This window comes from Chroicocephalus ridibundus, chromosome 8, assembly GCF_963924245.1.
Source record: "Chroicocephalus ridibundus chromosome 8, bChrRid1.1, whole genome shotgun sequence".
Taxonomy (NCBI): Eukaryota; Metazoa; Chordata; class Aves; order Charadriiformes; family Laridae; genus Chroicocephalus; species Chroicocephalus ridibundus.
In genome coordinates this window covers 22037509-22055041 of record NC_086291.1, presented here as the reverse complement: position 1 = coordinate 22055041, position 17533 = coordinate 22037509, and the positions used below count along the sequence as shown (strand labels likewise).

General features: G+C 37.1%; 1 protein-coding gene across 3 annotated transcripts in view; it reads right to left on the bottom strand.

Moving 5' to 3' along the window:
• Positions 1 to 733: 733 nt before the first annotated feature.
• LOC134519789 (uncharacterized oxidoreductase ZK1290.5-like) overlaps positions 734 to 17533 on the bottom strand; it is a 49936-nt gene continuing 33136 nt past the window's right edge. The window contains exons 4-8 of one of the 3 annotated variants that reach the window (XM_063344412.1): positions 14432 to 14523; positions 9086 to 9268; positions 8491 to 8550; positions 6173 to 6274; positions 734 to 1065 (exon numbers count right to left, since the gene is read on the bottom strand). In XM_063344412.1, coding sequence (XP_063200482.1) covers positions 6179 to 6274; positions 8491 to 8550; positions 9086 to 9268; positions 14432 to 14523 — 431 coding nt within the window. In that variant the 3' untranslated portion in view covers positions 734 to 1065; positions 6173 to 6178. Of the gene's footprint in view, positions 1066 to 6172; positions 6275 to 6748; positions 6918 to 8490; positions 8551 to 9085; positions 9269 to 14431; positions 14524 to 17533 lie in introns of those variants that run through there. The other 2 variants (XM_063344411.1, XM_063344413.1) reach the window with 2 other exon arrangements.

Below are 17533 nucleotides of genomic sequence, written 5' to 3'. Positions count from 1 at the left end.
CAAGCTGGGGTACTCCCAAAGCCTGCATACTAATAGCTTGGTGGCCTCTGACACCAGCAGAAGACCATACTCTTAGCGCTAGCACTGCTGGGCAACTCACAATTCCATTGGAGGAATGTCTGAACATTATCCATCTTGAAAAGATAAAGAAATCTCTACAAAACAGATTAGCAAAGGATTTTTCTCCAAGACATTACTCTTCTGCACCTTCAAAAATCTTTATCTATATAAGCAAAAAGTACCTTTATTCATTCTGACGCAACTTTGGCCACAAACCAGAGCCATTCCTCCCTGACGTGCTAGGTCAAGACAGGAGATCCTTGAAACACTACTGACAGAACAGGTTTGCTCACCAAGAAAGTACCAAGAATGGCCTGCAGAATCCCCCAAACTTCTCAGGACTAGAAGAAATGTAAAAAACAGTGTAAAAAGTCAGATTCAGATTTCTGCTGCTATTACGAAACAAATATTCCATATTTTGAATAATCTTTCAAGATTTACATGCATTGTAGCATGCTCTTATGAGTCCCTTTCAGTAACTAATACTTTTCAAAATCTGTAAGGAAAATAACCAAAACCAAGGTAATTTGTTCAAATGGGTTAAAATGACACCTTAAATGAAGTACATGCAGGCAGAAGAAACTTAATTAATATATTGTGAGATAGCTCAACCCTTACTGGGAGAATATGCTAGAAAGTTCTGAGAAAGCAGAGACAATGCTGAAAGTAAGCATTTCTGTATCTGTAAGAAAGCAACAAAGAAAAGAGTAAACTAGATGATTTTATTAATTTGTTAATGTAACAGTAAATACAAGCCATTGATACTGATTTTTGATTATTGATTGGTATTTATTAGATGCTCTTTGAGTACCCAAGAGAACAATTTAGATTTATTGTTCAGTTTAAAATGAATTAATGTTCCAGTGGCGTCACTTTTGCTGTATGGAACGATCTGGTTTTAAATTATCCTTTCCACAGTGGATAGGTTAGATTAATTAATTTTCTGTTGATATTCATAGCGTTCAAAAATTCCATATCTTCTTCCTTCAGATTAAAATCAAAAACCTGGTTTGGAGAAAAAAAAAGAAAAAACAGAAAAAGAAAAGTGATGAGAACATTGCAAAGCCTAAAGCACAAACATTTGTTTAGTATTAACATTCTATAATTTAGATGGTCTGTTTTATTTTAATTTTTGATATTGATAATCAATTAAATGGCCTTTTCGGTTTTAAAAGGCTATTGTAAAAAGTTTGCTATATTCATTTTTGTGAGAATTGGTACTTTATTTTTAGATCACTAAGCTGAACATAACATTAGGAAAAGCTTAAGTCCAATTGGAAAGAATTGAAGTAGTTGAGAAAGCGACATACGATAGCTTTACTGGCTATCACTGCACCCAAAGCCACAGCACACTTTAGTATATCTCATCATGGCATACGTTTTTCTCATGTGTATTAAAATATAGCAGAAGTTCTACAGTAATGAAACTGTATAATGCAGCATTAGAAAACTTTTTGAAGGTTAAATTTTTTATGCTAGTGATGTGGATCAGTCAACTGAAGTCCAACTGTACGTTTTCTGATAAACTAAAGACATTAACAGGCATAACTGAACTTAACATGCCATTCTAAAGAAACAGAAGTCTCGGATGGAAAATCCGCAATTATTTGGCAGATGACAGATATTATTTACGTGTAATACTGGGGGTGGGGGAGGAAGCAGTAAAATAGCCATTTCCCAAAAAAACCAAACCAAAACCACCTGTGATAATTTTTCAGATTAATCAAAGGTACTTATATCTGTTTTATAATGCATTCATGATAATCATGCAAAAATCTCACAAACCATGTGATATAAAATAGCTGGTTGTCGTCTCATTAATATAAAGAGTCCATTAAATACATATTTTTCAACATCAGGTAAGTTAATTTATAGCACAGTATATGTATGACCTTGACAGCTATGCTTCGGCCTAATCCTCCACCACCTTTATACTGTACCCAAAGAAGTGATTTACTACAAATTCATCTTGGCAACATTACGCTTATGGATATTCAACGAGATGAATCCAGGTCACGAAGAACCATTAGGAAAAAATAAATTCATAGAAAAAAGAAAAACAAAATGTAAAACAACCCAACAATCTCTGCTCTCCTTGTTACCAGGGAACTGTGAAAGTAATTGTACACTCCCCCTCCAAATTCCACAAGCCTCCCTTGGCTTAGTAGATTTGTGAACTTGCTAGTATTATAGTTTCTTTATTATACATGCTAGTCAGAAAAATAATGTCTCGAAAGTTATTTTGGGGGACAGGTGCGATAGAAACACTTCTGCAGCCTGATTAAAAAAAAAAAAAAATTCCTGAAGTATGCACTTTACAAAACCATTCCCATTATTTTCCAATTAAATGTTCTTAGGTACCTTCATCTCCAGTAATATAAAAGATGAAATTCAGAAACAGGCAAGAAAAAGGAGAGAGGGGGCCACTCAGAGGCAGACAGGAAGCTATCTGGCTGCATAGAAAACGGCCTCACCCTTTCCACTGACTTTCAGTTTATTTTTTATCTTTTCTTATGTGTTTCAAGAGAGTTCCCTTCCATTAAGAGTCACAGTGCTCCTGCAAAGGCAGCTGATTGCACTTAGATAGATAACACTGATAAACTGTATCTTATTTTAAATAATGGTTTATCTCAACTAGAAAGGAGTGCCCCAATCAGTCGAGTGTTCAATTTTCAGGTGTATTCCCTGTTCCTGTTGGCAAGATGACGGGTTACACTGATAAAATGCATGCATTGCTGTATCTTAAAAATGGTCACTGTAGAAAGGTGAAAGAGTTTTCTCCCTAGAGAAAGCTTGTCTGACAGAAATATGGACAAGAGGAGGAATTCCAGCCCTGGGGAAGAATATGCATATCATTCCAAGAATTCACTTGAGGGATGAATTCTGAGTTTAAAAAAAAATAATATCAAAAAATAAGCACTTCCAGGCCAACTGACCGAAGGAGAAATAATGGAGTTAAACTTCCTGATTTTGAATGGTCAGTACTTTTACATCCTTTTGGTCTTCTAGGTTCTGCTTCTATTACAGAACATCACTCCTCACAGCTACCCCTAAATCTCACTACTGTCTCCCAATTTCTTATCAGTTCTGTTATTTCTTTATAGCATGGATCAAAGTTGTCAGTACTTCAGAAACGTTCATTTCGATGAGGTGATGTGGACTTATCTTCAACAGCCTTTGCTTAAAACCAAAACTATCTACCACATCTGTAATGTCAATTTAATTGTAGAGAGGCGCATAAAATACGAATCCACTGAGCCTGTCTTTCCCTCTGCAACCTGTTCAAGAGTAGAAGAGGACTTGCTTAGTGATTCTAAATTAACTAACACGGTATAAAACTTGTGAATGCTGTATTCAAAGGAAGAGGCTCCAGTGATATACCCCAAACACACAGGAGATAACAGGGTTCCAGTCTCTTGGGGCAATTACAGCTTCCGGCAGAAAATAATGGCTATTAGTGATGGCACAATGTGCAAAGCTGCACACTACACCCCGGAGAAAGACAGCACGGGCCAGCTGAATCCTGGCACTTAAAAAGCTTATATTGCCTCAAATTGCACTTTTGTAAATAGTTAAAATTAAACTCTTTCGTAGTTCTAAAGTCACTACCTGTAGCAAAGGAATTGTTAGGAAAGATTACCAAAAAAAACCAACCGCACCCAGAAAAGTCCTGAACCAACAATAATTAAGCCTGAAGGAAGTTAGGAAACTACGTATCAGATTAAAACTGTAACTTGCCACAACTGCTCCTCCAGAAGAATGCTTTCTTAGTAATATTATTTCTATCTGATTATTCCTTTCATTACTCATTACACTGCTTGGAGACCATGATCTAGATCAGAGAAAATGGTGGCTTGACTTCCTAGCAAAAGCAGATGCAGACACAAAACCATCATAAAAATCTCTTTGACAGAAGAAACCATGAATTAGGAACCCATCCTCACTGTAGCCTAAAGTCATCTACGTGGGGGATTAACAAGAAAATCTGGTTTAGTTCCGTTTAGCTCGGAGCAGGGAGGCGATCAGTCAGAAATAAGTGTAGAAAAAACAGCTGTTCTGACCAACATGGGACTTCTAGCCACATAGTTAGTCCTAACTAGTATTGTTCTGGTAATAAAAATTAAAAGCTAGAATTTTCTAGCATATATAAAGATTTGGTTCACTTTGTATGCATCATCTGTGTTGGAAATAGTATGTTGATGTGGCTGACAACTGTTTCTTTAGAGAGAATTAGAGGTAAAGCTCCGACTTCTCTTTTGTAGTTTCTCAGAAAGTCTTCACTGCCAAAAAGCCGCATTGAGTGAACACTAGGCACATGATTCACTGCTAGTCTTCCCTTCATGAATTCAGATACACTCTGAAGCACCGAGTCCCTCAACAGCACATTAACAGGATTTATTTTTTTCATATTGCTGAAGTATTGTTCTATGAAGTGACTTTTCAAAAGCAGGATTAGCCAATGACCACTGGTAGAAAGGTTTATTTCTGGGGAATCTTTCCAGTTTTCACTTAGGCTTTTTTTAGCTTTTGCAGAAACGATGGCAGTGACTAAGAATTACCTTAATTTCATAAATAAGCCTTACTTTTTGGAACTATTGAATGCCTCATCACAACAGTTAAGCCAGGTACATAGCTGTTCTTAGACACCTGAAGGGGCATTCCCAGATACTGAAGGACCCCAAACTGCAGGCCACGCTTGAAACTCTACAAGATAACCTTACTGTGGAGATTGTGTATCTTTCTTGGAACAGTACATTGTACAGGTATGAGCGAGCACAGCATTTCATACAATAACTTGTATTTTAAAATAGTAAATAATACATTAATGATTCCAGAAGCAAATCTAGACAAATTTTTGCGGAAGTGTTCACTAGGAAAAAACAGCCAATTATTCTGAGGAGCTGTTATCAAAAAGGTAAGTTTGTCTGTATTTTAGCCAAGCTGTATAGAAGCTCTACTTTGAGGACAAACAATGCAGGCTAGAATATAGGATTGTTGTAAGTCACTTCTTGATAAAAAACTAAGGAGCTTTGTTTCACGATATGACTAAAGCAGAACAGCACTGGGAAAACTGCCTCAGGAAGTCCACACACAATATAAATCATAGTCAGATTTTCCATACCTTTCTAGACACAGGAACTCCTAAAATATCAAATCAATGTGACTAGAAGTTGAATACTCAGTCGATAAAAGACTGCAGACATTGCTCAAAACATATCTGTAAACTACATATATCTACATCTATCTCTCAATATAAATACATATTTTATAAGAAAATCTGAGGAACAGTATAGTCTCTTAATGAGATTTCCTGGACAAGTCCAAAATGAAAGACAAACTAATTCTCACCAAAAGCTACACAAAACTCACCAGAATTTCCAGTAAGAGAAAAAGATCAGTAATAACAAAGATGCCTCTTTGTTAGAGGAGCTTACCTTAGAGCTTGCTACTCAACTTTTAATCCATTTGCGCATGGACTTCTCTGGAAAGATTTCTACTTTGTTATACCTACAGGCTAGTAAATAATATGCATAGAACTCTCTGGTTCAACAGCATTATTATGCAATAATCGCATAAAACCTTTTTTGGTGATGCTCAGTTATTGCTTATTACAGTGAGATTCTATTTTGTATGGAGATTTGCAGTAGATTGTACCGTATAAATACTGTAATAGTAATGGTATTAATGTATCTTTTTCACACAGCTTTTTCTTATTCATACATTGTATCCCTCTAACGAAGCACTTGAAAAAATATTTTGGACTTAACACCTGTGTTGTACACTAGTAGTTAGCATTTTTTCTTACACTTTTAGGGGTATCTCCTTATGCTCTTTGATTAAATGGCCTGATGCAGGGTCAATGGCATAAACACGAGGCTTTGCATCGGCTTCAATGAACTATGGATCAGGATTTGAGATGGAAATATAAGACCTCTGTACAAAAGTGCTACCCTCAAAAATATCTTCTGTCTGTTATCAACATTAAGGATTTCAAATCAGTTATCATTAATAGCAGATATTAATCTTATGATTACGTTCTTATTGTGACCTTCCCTGAATTTAAATTACATGGTGTGACTCACTGATCACTGACAAAGGAAAAAGCTCAAACCTTCATTCACACAATAAGGCTTGGGTCCCAGGAAACATGTCTCCCATCATGCATTCCATTCAGAATTTCAACATCATCTTCTGCTATTGTAAAATCAAACACCTACGGGAATGCATATACAGTTAACATCATGAACATAGAGAGAATCAGAAGTGTTTCTGTTATTTGAACTGACCAAGATTCATCTAAATGTGAGGCAGAAATTTTTCTCTATTTTTCCTTCTGGAAATTCTTATATTTTGTCATAGACAAATATTCCATTAAGCTGACAGGTTCCACTGGGTTCTTTGCTCCTTTTGTGACTCGTTTTCATTTGTAGAGTCTGTTAAGATGGCTTTGTAGCACTCTGACCTCAGGCAAGGGTCAAAGACAAGGGTAGTATCAAAGTGGCTTTTGACAGCACTCTATATGGTCACTGCCAGAGGTATATGTATAACCTGACCACAATCCCTCCGGAAACCTGAGCTCAGTATTCCACTTATATCCCAGTTTTCAGTTTAGAATGTTACAGTTCTTTTCCTCAGAATTTAAGCCAAAGAGAGTTGTTAGAAGGTAACAGGACATTCACAAAGCTAACAAACCAAAGGCTATATCTATCTTTTCTACGTGCACTTAGACAAAACACTCATGGAAGTACAGAAACAGATACAGGGCTATAGTGTCTCAGCTCTAACTCAAACTTGAAAGCAACCACCCGTCTTCATGCATAGGTTCTTACAGCCACCGACTTCTGCTGTGGTGAGACCTGCAACATGAATGATGGTGTCAGTGTTTTCTTAGCAGGTGTCTTATTCAGACATCATCACTTCTGAACAGAAGTTGCTTTAAGCTGGTCTGTTGACTTTGTTAGTGCTCCTCCATGCTCAATAAAAAGATCCCGTAGAGCCTGAACTGCTGCCAAATGAGCTCCTCCCATCCTGCATTATCCAGCAATCACTGTCTGCTGGAATGACCTTTGTAGTCAAATCTCGGTGCTCAAGCTTTTTAAACCTAAACCAGGGACCAGTCACAGCACTAGAAATGCTATGTATTATACTATATACTGAGGGCTTAGTGAGGTCCATGCTTGCACCAACCTGACTAGAGGCGGTAGACACTCAGGCCAACACACTGGCACAGGGGAAAGAAAAGAGAGGAGGCGTGATAAACAATGTCTGGTAACTGTGCCAGTTCTCCTCTCCTCCTCTCCACTCTAAGTGTTTTAAGTTTTGCTGCAATGCATTCCCTCAGTTGTGTAAAATTAATTGCTGGGGTCATAGAATAAACTGTAAAAGCCATAATTAATCTGGATGTAAAATATCATTGGGGAAAATAAATAAAATAAAAATGAATAAGGATTTTAAACCTGGTTTTGTTCTCTGATCTGGTTCACAATACAGTACCACAAACAGCTGTGCTTATACCACAGAAGGCAGTGTGCATGTCAGAATAAATAGTCAAGGGAGGAGCTATATAAACAGGCACAGCCACCAGGAGAAATCCTCATAGCATGTGCATTGATTTGCACGTGCGCACACACACACACACTCACTCACTCTGATTTAACTAGGAGACAGAAGTTTCCTATCTTCTTGCAAAGTTGCTACCTGATTTGCCAAACAGTTCATACCCCTATGATATTTTTGGAAGTAACAATAAGGTGGTTGTGTTTTCCCTTCCCCTCCCCCAAAGAAAGCACACTTTCCGATTAGAGAAATGGAGAGGAAAAATTAAATAATGAATTAAAAACTTATGGTGTGAAAAGAGAAAAAAAAAAAAAGTGGGAGGAATCATGCTGCCAGTCCTCATTTGTTCCCCACTTTGTCCATCCCTTTCATGCTGGGACCTTCTCTGCAAGCCGAGTGGAAGGAAGAAGGCAGGGGAAGAGTCAGCTCTGGCAGGACTGTGATTTCTTTAGAAGGTCTCTATCTGGGATACCCCCAAAAGAGTTTTACAGCTTTCATAGTGTTACACACAGCATACAAACTCCTTCCATTTGTCCTATGTGCCTATCACAAAAAGGACCTAACCATAACCACATTAGGATGTTCTACAATCAGCCAAGGAATAAATATAAATATTAATAATAAAAATGAACTATGAAAGCTCTTCCTATGAATATCTTTTTTACACATGGTGATTAACTCTCCAGTTGATTTCTGACATTTGTGAATTACTGTTTTCTACTATACTGCAGTAATTTTATGGTACTGTAACTTGCCAACTTTAACTGAGTTGCCCCAATATAAAACTGGTATAGGAAAATGGGCAAGCAAACCAAAGTATTAAAACCAGTAATACGGATGTTAGTCAGACTTGAGTGCATAATCAAATCTTACCTTGCAGTTTTCCTGTATCCTTTCTGCTTTTGTGGACTTTGGAATAGTGACAATCCCATTCTGAAAAACATAATGCTTCTCATCATTAAAATGTACATAGTTTCAAAGAAAATACTCTCTCTTCGAAACATTTCAAGACATTCCTCATGTCTTTTGAGGTTTAATTTCATTTTCAGAGGACAGTGACATTTCTATATGCTATTTTTAATTGCAATTATATACACTCCATTAAATTCCAACACAGACTATGTGGTTTATGTCAACTTAATATGCTATTTCACTGCTTAGTACTTCATGTTGAGTGATAGAAATGGAATGATGCCCCGTGCTGCTTGTAAAATTTAGTTTGAAAACATCTCTTTTATGAGTGGTTCTTTTTATTCTCTACAATCAGATTATTTGCATATTTAAAAATACTGCCATGCTTTGTGTACTACATTCCAAATTTCCAGTACAGCTTAGTTAGTTCATGTGATATCAACATATTGAAGGAAAAATACTTTCTGTATAAATTCTGGTTTGATGCACAAAACCCGAACTATTTGCATTTTTTTCCTGAGAGAGGAGACATGTTTTTATTACCACCCTCCATTACCTGTATACTCCAGCGTATGCAAATCTGTGCTGGAGTTCTGCCATATTTCTTTGCCAGCTGAATGATACTAGGATGAGTGAGTGCTTCGCCTTTGGCTAAAGGACAGTAGCCTTCGAAAACAATATCTCGGCTCCTACAATAATCCACCAGCTCCTGGGGTCTTTGGAAAGGGTGGTATTCAACCTTAGATAAATAGAAATAAACTTTTAGTAAAAGCCTTGAGAGTACATTTAGTAGAAAATGTCATTGGTAACTATTTTTAACTCTCTTGTTTCAAAAATACAACATGAATGAAACCACTGCTTCTGGTAGACAGATACAAGTTACCAGTTTTAAAAGACGTGAAGTATATTAATCCACAAGCATTTTGCCATTAATTGGCACAATATTTTACTGGGTATTTTATGCTTCCCCCAGAAGTGAGGTGCATGGAGCAGCTGTCTGCCCTACTTGCAGCTGGACTTGCACTCTTGTTCTGGGCTATGTTTGAGAAATATATGCAAATGTATAGCAGAAGTTAGCATCAGATCATTTTTATTGGCAATGTGAGCCTACCTTCTCTACTTCCTTTCCTGTGTCTTTACTAATGATATTTGAGTTGCACGGGCAAGGGGAGGGTGCTGGGCAGGGACTGGGTTTGCAAGAGACCAACCACAACAATTTGCTTAGGATGAGGGCCTGACCTCGGAAGCAAAGCCCGTTGGCATGGATTGTACATGGAAAATCCTGTATTCTGTGTGTGGTGTCACCAACAGCTTATGCAGGGAAGCAATCGTGCTGTGGAATGAAGTGTGAAGGAGACCCTTTGTAGGAAGGAAGATCACAAATTGCCAAGAACCAGTTAAAAAGAGGAAAAGTAACAAGCTACAAAGACACAGTCGTTGGAAGCAAAAGGAAACAAAAGTTACCGGAAAGTAAATATCTTTGAAAAGCCACATGTTCTGGCATGTAACAACAGCTAAAAGAGAACCGCTGTTTATTCCTTACTATGTCATTTAAATAAGTATATCAGTTTATACATTGTAAGAAGCATACCTTCCTCTGCATTCCGATGAAAACGGGTAGTGTTTTCTTTTATAAAATACATAATCACGTGATGTATTTTTGTGACTGGCCGTCACCGTTGTTTCAGTGATCTAACTCTTGCACATTTTGAAGAAAAATACTCCTCTGAACAATTACCTCAACACATGGAATCTGGAAAATTTCTTCTGCCACGAAAAGGACAAATGAACATTTCCTGTTTCTCATCTTTAGGACATGTTGTCTTTTCAGACAACAATAGTCGGGAACAATAGGCTGGCAGTCATTCAATATGTGCTGAGAAAAAAAACTGTGCCCCTCGAAGGCTGGGCTGAGTCAGCCCAAAGCTGCTATGATCTAAATTACTAGGTAGACTCTGGAACAAGGTTCAAGCAGCAGACACATCCATGTCTTCAACCTTTGATGTTTCTTGACCTTTGAGTAGCCTTTGTAGTTCATGTTTATATGTGTAAGACCGGTGTTTAGGTCATACAGTTATTCACTTGTTTGCACCTGAGCTGACTAGAAAATATTCTCACTGTTTTTACACTAAACTATCAGGGGAAAAAAGAAAGAGCAAGCGAGGTGTATTACTCAATTATTACAACAATAAGCAATAAGCAATTTTGGTAGACATTCTTTACACTAAGTGTAACAAATAACATAGCCTAGAAAATACTAAATAAAGAATGATGTATTTAGGGTGAAATGCTGAAAAATCTGCAGTACCCCTATGGCATCAGGTAACTTATTCAGCATTTATTACTAATATACCTGCAAGCAGAATTTACCCGCTCGTCCAATAAGATTTCTAGGCAGCACAGTTCCAGGTTACACCAGAAATATTTCAAGCAAGAGCAGCATGCTGAGATGTCACCTGCCTTCTTCCCAAGCAGAATACACAGCAACAACTACTTGACAACAACTACAGGAAAATTATATTTTGTGCCTTTCACTGAATCAAGAGACTCCCAAATATTGTGAACTGAGTTTTGGCACATGCAGTTGTGTGCTGGTAGCAGCAAGTATTTTTCTTCTTAAATATGTTGCTAAAATAATCCAATGCATAAAATAAGCACTCTTGAAATTATTTTTCTTGTGAAAACTTTCTGGAAGGTTCTAGCAGCATCTGAATGCAAGGGACTAGCATCCTGAGCTAGAAGAGGCACAGGGTAAGTGGCCAGCATGTGCTTCCCCTCAAAATAATAATTCCTACTTCCTAGCTTGCCCCACCCTTGCTATTTTAGTCACCAAACTTTTCTCAGGAGAGGGCTGTCTGTCATACGGTGGTAGAAGATCTTGATCTTTTCTGGCACTCTGCCCTAAGTGATCTGTGTGTAAAATCTGGCATTTGTTTAATAAAACAGTTTGCAGCTCACATTACAGAACTCTTCCCAGCTGCTACCTGGTCAGTCACAGAGGAACTCTAAGTAAGCACTGTGTTTTTACAACGGTCATAGCACAATGGGGAAAAGCTGAGCCTAATAATGATCCTGACACACCGACCTACAAACTCATACGTCAGATGATGGTATACAAGAGCCTTGCTCTTTCCACCCTGCTGTGGGTTCTTTTCACCTGGTAAGCTTTCCCTGCGTCTGGACTTCAGTCAGTTTCTCAATGGGAATAATGCCCAGTCTTACTATTATTTCTCTTTAAAAAACTGAAATATAAGCCTAGAAATGCTTTCTCTATAGAGGAACAGTTGAGGTGAGTTTATGTACAAAGGGGTTGTTTCCTAATGCCTCAAAAGACTGAAATACATTTCTACCTTATACAAATTTACATAATAGAGCTCAATATTAATGGCAATATTAACATTATTAAATCACTCTGAGGTCATGACACAGTAATTTGCACTTCTATAAAAGTAGAAAAAATATTGATGAACATTCCTACACAGAATCTGGAGAGGGACAGTTTATATTTGGTTTCAATGCATCACTTTATTAAGTGCAACATATATATTAATTAAATTCTTATAAAATGTATTTTTTTTCCCCTAATGAGCGACAGGCATAAGAGCCTTCAAAGACTTCCATAAACCCAAGCTTACTACTGCCAAGTCAATTACAAACTCTGGAATACAAGCCTCTAACTTCTAGGTTGTAGGCTTCATTCTACATGATGATAAAATTAAAATAGTGTTTAGCAGTATTTTTAATAGTAGAATGTAATTTTAAAAGGTGCTTACTTACTACTAAATGCCTTAACAATACTATATTCTTGAAAAGACAAGCTTTTCCTACTTCTTTAAAAGCCACGATGGTCCAGGTTTCTTCCAGGAACAAAGAAGAGAGGCAGTACTTACAACTTGGTTTGTAAAATAGAAAGAAGCATTGCTTACTGTCTGGTTTGCAAAGACTATAGAAGTCAAATACGGAACCTCCTTTCTCCCGCCTTCCTACTTCCTCCTCTTCACAGAAAAATAACTTTCAATTTTAACATCATAAGAACTGTTAGAATTCTAAGAACACCCTAAATTCTTTATGCAAATTTAACATAGCTAAGAGGGAAGTGATTTTCCTTCACTTGTTTGTTAAATATTTAGACTTTGTATACAATGATTGTTTGCAAATGTTTTGTATTTAGAAATAAGTTCATTGAAAGAGTACACTTTTATGCATAAATATAGAAAAGATCTTTTGTATTGTAAATTCTGGACAGTGAAATAAGAATTCAGTATAGCACTTCCATTCCGAATTTAAATTTAGGAATTTATTAGTCATTTGGTAATGCTTAGATAATCTTACCACCAGACTCAGCAACTCTCCAACACTAAGCAAGAAACAGAATAAATACTCTTTTCAGGATAACCTTAACTATAGTTATGATTTCTGTAACTCTAAAAAGTTAAATTAATCCTATAAAAAAACCTGTTCAAAGTGAAGCAGTTTGCAGTAGCATGGATATTTCATTGTTGGGGTTTTTTGGTTTTAATTTGGAACAACGCAGTGCATCACCTTAAAGAAATGATGATCTGAATACAGCAGGGGCACCCTCCCAACCCCCAGTATCACTACCGTGTCAACTTTTTATCTCCTTTTTCAGACACAGAAAAAGACATGCCGTCAAATAGTATCAAGAAATAACTTTTGTCCATTAACGCTACTGACACAATAAGACTGGTAACTTTTTGACATTGTGGGTAAGAGGAAATTTCAAAACAAATCCAAGATTACATTTTTTTTTCCCTTGCAGTGATTTAGTAGGACACTGAAAGGCTCTTCTGATTTAACAGACAGTAAAAACTTATGCCAAACTCCAGTAAGACTTTGAAGATGTGTATTTCTGAAAAGGAGACACAACTGAACCTTGGAAAACTCACTGATTCTTAAACAGTCATCAACCTGCCTGTCTTAAGGCATATTTCAATGGTTTATTTTGAATAACTGAACTTAAATGTTTTATATGGTTTTAGGTTGATTTAACATTACTCACAATTGTCCTTTAGTAACCTTTAGTGTAGTGGACAGAAAAAATCAGAGATGTTAGGTTCTGACAGTCACAGTCTGAGCAACCTTTTTGTGGTGGTTTATGACATTCAACCAGAAACAGCTGCCAGAAATCCTCACCACCTGTACAGAGGGGAAAAGCACGCGCCTGCACTTCATCCATGCCAGTTCCCAGCTCTACGTCAGCATAAGCATGCTTTCACTGGCAGGAGGTGGCAGGAATGGGAGCATGAACTTTCAGCCCAGCTGCAGGCAGAAAACTGCAACAAGGGCAAAGTTGTGTCGTGGAGGTCTGCCGGCACATAGGTGGCCAGTTTTTATCTGCCTACGGCAGCAAAACAATTTTGCCAGGGCTGTCGCAGCACCTTTGTAAATGAGAAGTTCACTGAATTTAATATGATTTTGAAATACGAGCATGAAATAAGGGGGGAGCAAGGGAAACGGCACCCTTGCATGGATACATAATCACCTGAGGCTTTCAGTGTTGCTTAGAGGAATTATGTATAGTATTTGAACACAGGCTCTCTAATCTGGAGATGCTAAATGTTCAGTGCTCCTTGAATTTTATTTCCAAACTGTTTTATCATTAGAAACTGGTACAGGGACCATTTGTTTGTGCCTTAAGACCAGCCACAAACAAGTAGCCTGGAAGAAACTGGGAAAAAGAAAGGAGAAAGGACTTCCTTCCCCATCCCCAGTTCAGGTCATCTTCCTGACTGGTTTCCAATATGTATATAGAAATGAAAGAGAAGAAACTGTATGACTAAGGCTAGTTTGGGTGCAGTCTTTCAGGCATAGGGGATTATTAACCAAAAAAACCAAAGCAAAACCCCAAACCCAGATACTTTAAATATATTTATCCACTCACCTGATTAACATGTGGAGTAATCACACAGTCTTCCTTCAGTTGCTCAAGATGATTGATAAGAAAGTTGCTTACACCAATTGATCTACACAAACCTAATGAGAAACAGAACAAGAGGAAGTTTTGGGACAACCCTAACTATTTGGGAGGATGACTTGAAAAATACCACTTTAAAGAGACAAAATAACCGTACTCATCACTTCTGTACAGCAAAATACTGTGAAGAAACACAGAAAAGCAGAACCGAAATCTAGTTTGACAGTATTATCTGAAGGCATGGTTCCGTCACAGTCACACTAGGAAATCATTTTATAATGTAAACACACTGGAAACTCCCCAGTGTATAAAAACTCCAGGCTAAATTCTGGGAAAGGCTGATATAGTATAAGCAAAGAACAATTGGACTCCACCAGAATGAAAAGAAGGAAATGGTGTTCTGAGCAGCTTGCCAAAACTAAAGAAAAGTGGAACATTTGCAGAAGACTAATAAGGTGTGAGCAATACAACACAAGAACACGCAGCTCAAATGAACTATGTAACACTGCTTATATTTGTTTGATCATTATGAGACGTTACGTAAAACTCAGTATAAAAACTTTAACTGTGAGCAGTATCTAACAAGAACCAAGAAGCTTAAAAACGTAGCTAGATTTCTTAGCTCCTGTTGACATGCAAATAAAGTTAAATGGCATATAGATGATATGAAGATTATTTTAAGATAAGTCTTAAGTGTGCATGCAGGTGTACATATTAAGTACTGACAGTCCTGAAATCAGATGTCTTCCTTCAAACCTCACGTGCGATAAAGCACAACTCCCAATACTGGCCTGTCACCACACCTCGACTCTGACTCATCTTTGATAGTTTGGTCCTTATTCTGAGCTAAACACAGTTAATAGGGAAACCAACTGTGGTCAGGTTAGCAGTGGTCTTCTTCAGCTGCTGATTCCACGGACTATCAATCAGACTCATTTCTTCAGGATGTGAACTTTTTCTTGATTGATTTGATCTGCATTTCAATCTGTCACTCTGCAGATGGAAAGCCTGTCTCAAGGTGCGTGAACGCCTAAGTCCAATCACTGTTGTTAATACAGTATTTGTGCTGGCTAACATAATGCATATGCATGTTCTTATCTATGTATGTGCATGCAAATATATATAGCAAAATCCAAAGGAATAAAGCCCGAAGTTATACTACTATTTTTTCAGGAAAAAAAAGAAAAAAAGGAAGTAATTGGGCTATTTCAGACATTTGATGGCAAAGGAATGATTTCTGGACTGAAATTGCCCTCATTCCACAGTTAGAATCGCCACATTCTTGAGGTCTGAAAAAATCAGTTTTGCATTAGAAAAGCCACTAACTGTGTAAATATAGGCAATTTGACTGCTATGTTGCTTTTACATATTTCATCAGCACAAGCAGATAAGATGCAGAGCAGCAAAACCTGCACACATACTATCACTTTTTAATGTGGTATCTTTCGTAGAATACAAAAAGGAGAAAAAAAAATACATTAGCGACTGAAATGCTAGACAGCTTTCCCTTACAGAAATTATCATTGTTCAAGATGTATAACATAATTAGGTTACAAGCTGCACTGTAGCGATTTGCATAATTTGTATATAATCCGCCAGAAGGAGCAAAACCTGAGCTTTTGACTTCTACTGACAAACAACCCTGCAGTGTCAACACTAATAAATCATTATGCCAAAGTAGCCAGAAAAGCACTTGCAGTTTTAACACAATGGTGAACCAAATATTGTACTCTATTGTTGAAAGCAAGGAGTTACAAAAAACATGCTGTTATTGCCCTTGAAGAATAAAGCTTTTATTTCAGGCTGAAATAAAACAAAACTCAATCACAAACATGAAAGATGAAAGGGCTTATTAAGCTTGTCTGCTTCCACAGAAAGCTTTCATTTTTTCCCCCTACAATATAATTTTAAGATGTTTTGCTTCTAGCATACTTCTCATAGGAGACTTTGAAGTCTGTTCCATAGTCCCATTGCATTCACTGGTAAGTTTTTTGTTAGATTTCCCATCAAGAAATTTCAGGTCAGTTACATTTTGTCTTAAAAGTCATCCGAGTTGCTGCTACTAAAATCACTATTATGGCATCCCTGTGTTTAGAGTGATGTCACACGGAGAAAGCTAAATTCAAAATTGCCAAGAAAATAAACATTTTCTCAGACAACAGAGAAACAATAATTAGAATTTCAGTGTTTTTGCGGAACCAGCATTTTCTTAACACTTTTTTTTTTTTTTAAGAGAATACAATTTAAATATTTCATTTTCATTAAATCCACATATTTAGTTTTGGTAAAGTTCGAACCCTTTGTTTCAACTTCATTGCTTTGGTTTTAGTTAGTTTAATAAATGAAAGTTAAAGTGGTTTGACTTTTGTATTAAGTTACAATGTAAAATACAATAAATATGAAAACAATTGCACAGCCTGACTGTATTAAAAATCTTATTTCAATGCATGGTAGAAACATGAATTCAAAACACTGGAACTTCCTGAGAAACAGAAAGTCTAAATTTCAACAAACAATCAATGGATTCTACTCCAGAGCATTGCTTCCATCTGCTTGATGGAAGATTAACACAGTTGCTCTGCATTGTCCAAATCTGGGAAAGACTGCCTTAAAGCAGGAGATTATACAGAATTATTTCCACATTTGCGTCTGCTGATTATTTCCTAAGAATGAAGAAACAGAAAATTATGGACAAGAAAATGAAGGTCTGATTAGCTCCTGGGCCTTATCCGACAGACCAACATTTGTGACCACGTACATCAAACAGCATACATGAAATAATCACATCAGCAGTAGAAATAAAAAAAATTACATATTGAGAAACTCGCATAAAAGGGTCCTGACTCATTGCGTTGAAACAACCTGGGGGCAGGGGGAGACACATTTCCTTATATTTCCTCTCTCACAGAGCTCCGACAGAGGCAGGTTCCCCAGAGTTTGTGCCACGGGTCTCAAACCCACCAGAATGCTCTTGAAAAGGGTGGTGGGCGGGAAGCATTTTTTTTTCAATTTAATACATGTTTAGTGTGCTTAAAAATCCCATTTCAGACAATTCAGGCACAATTCACA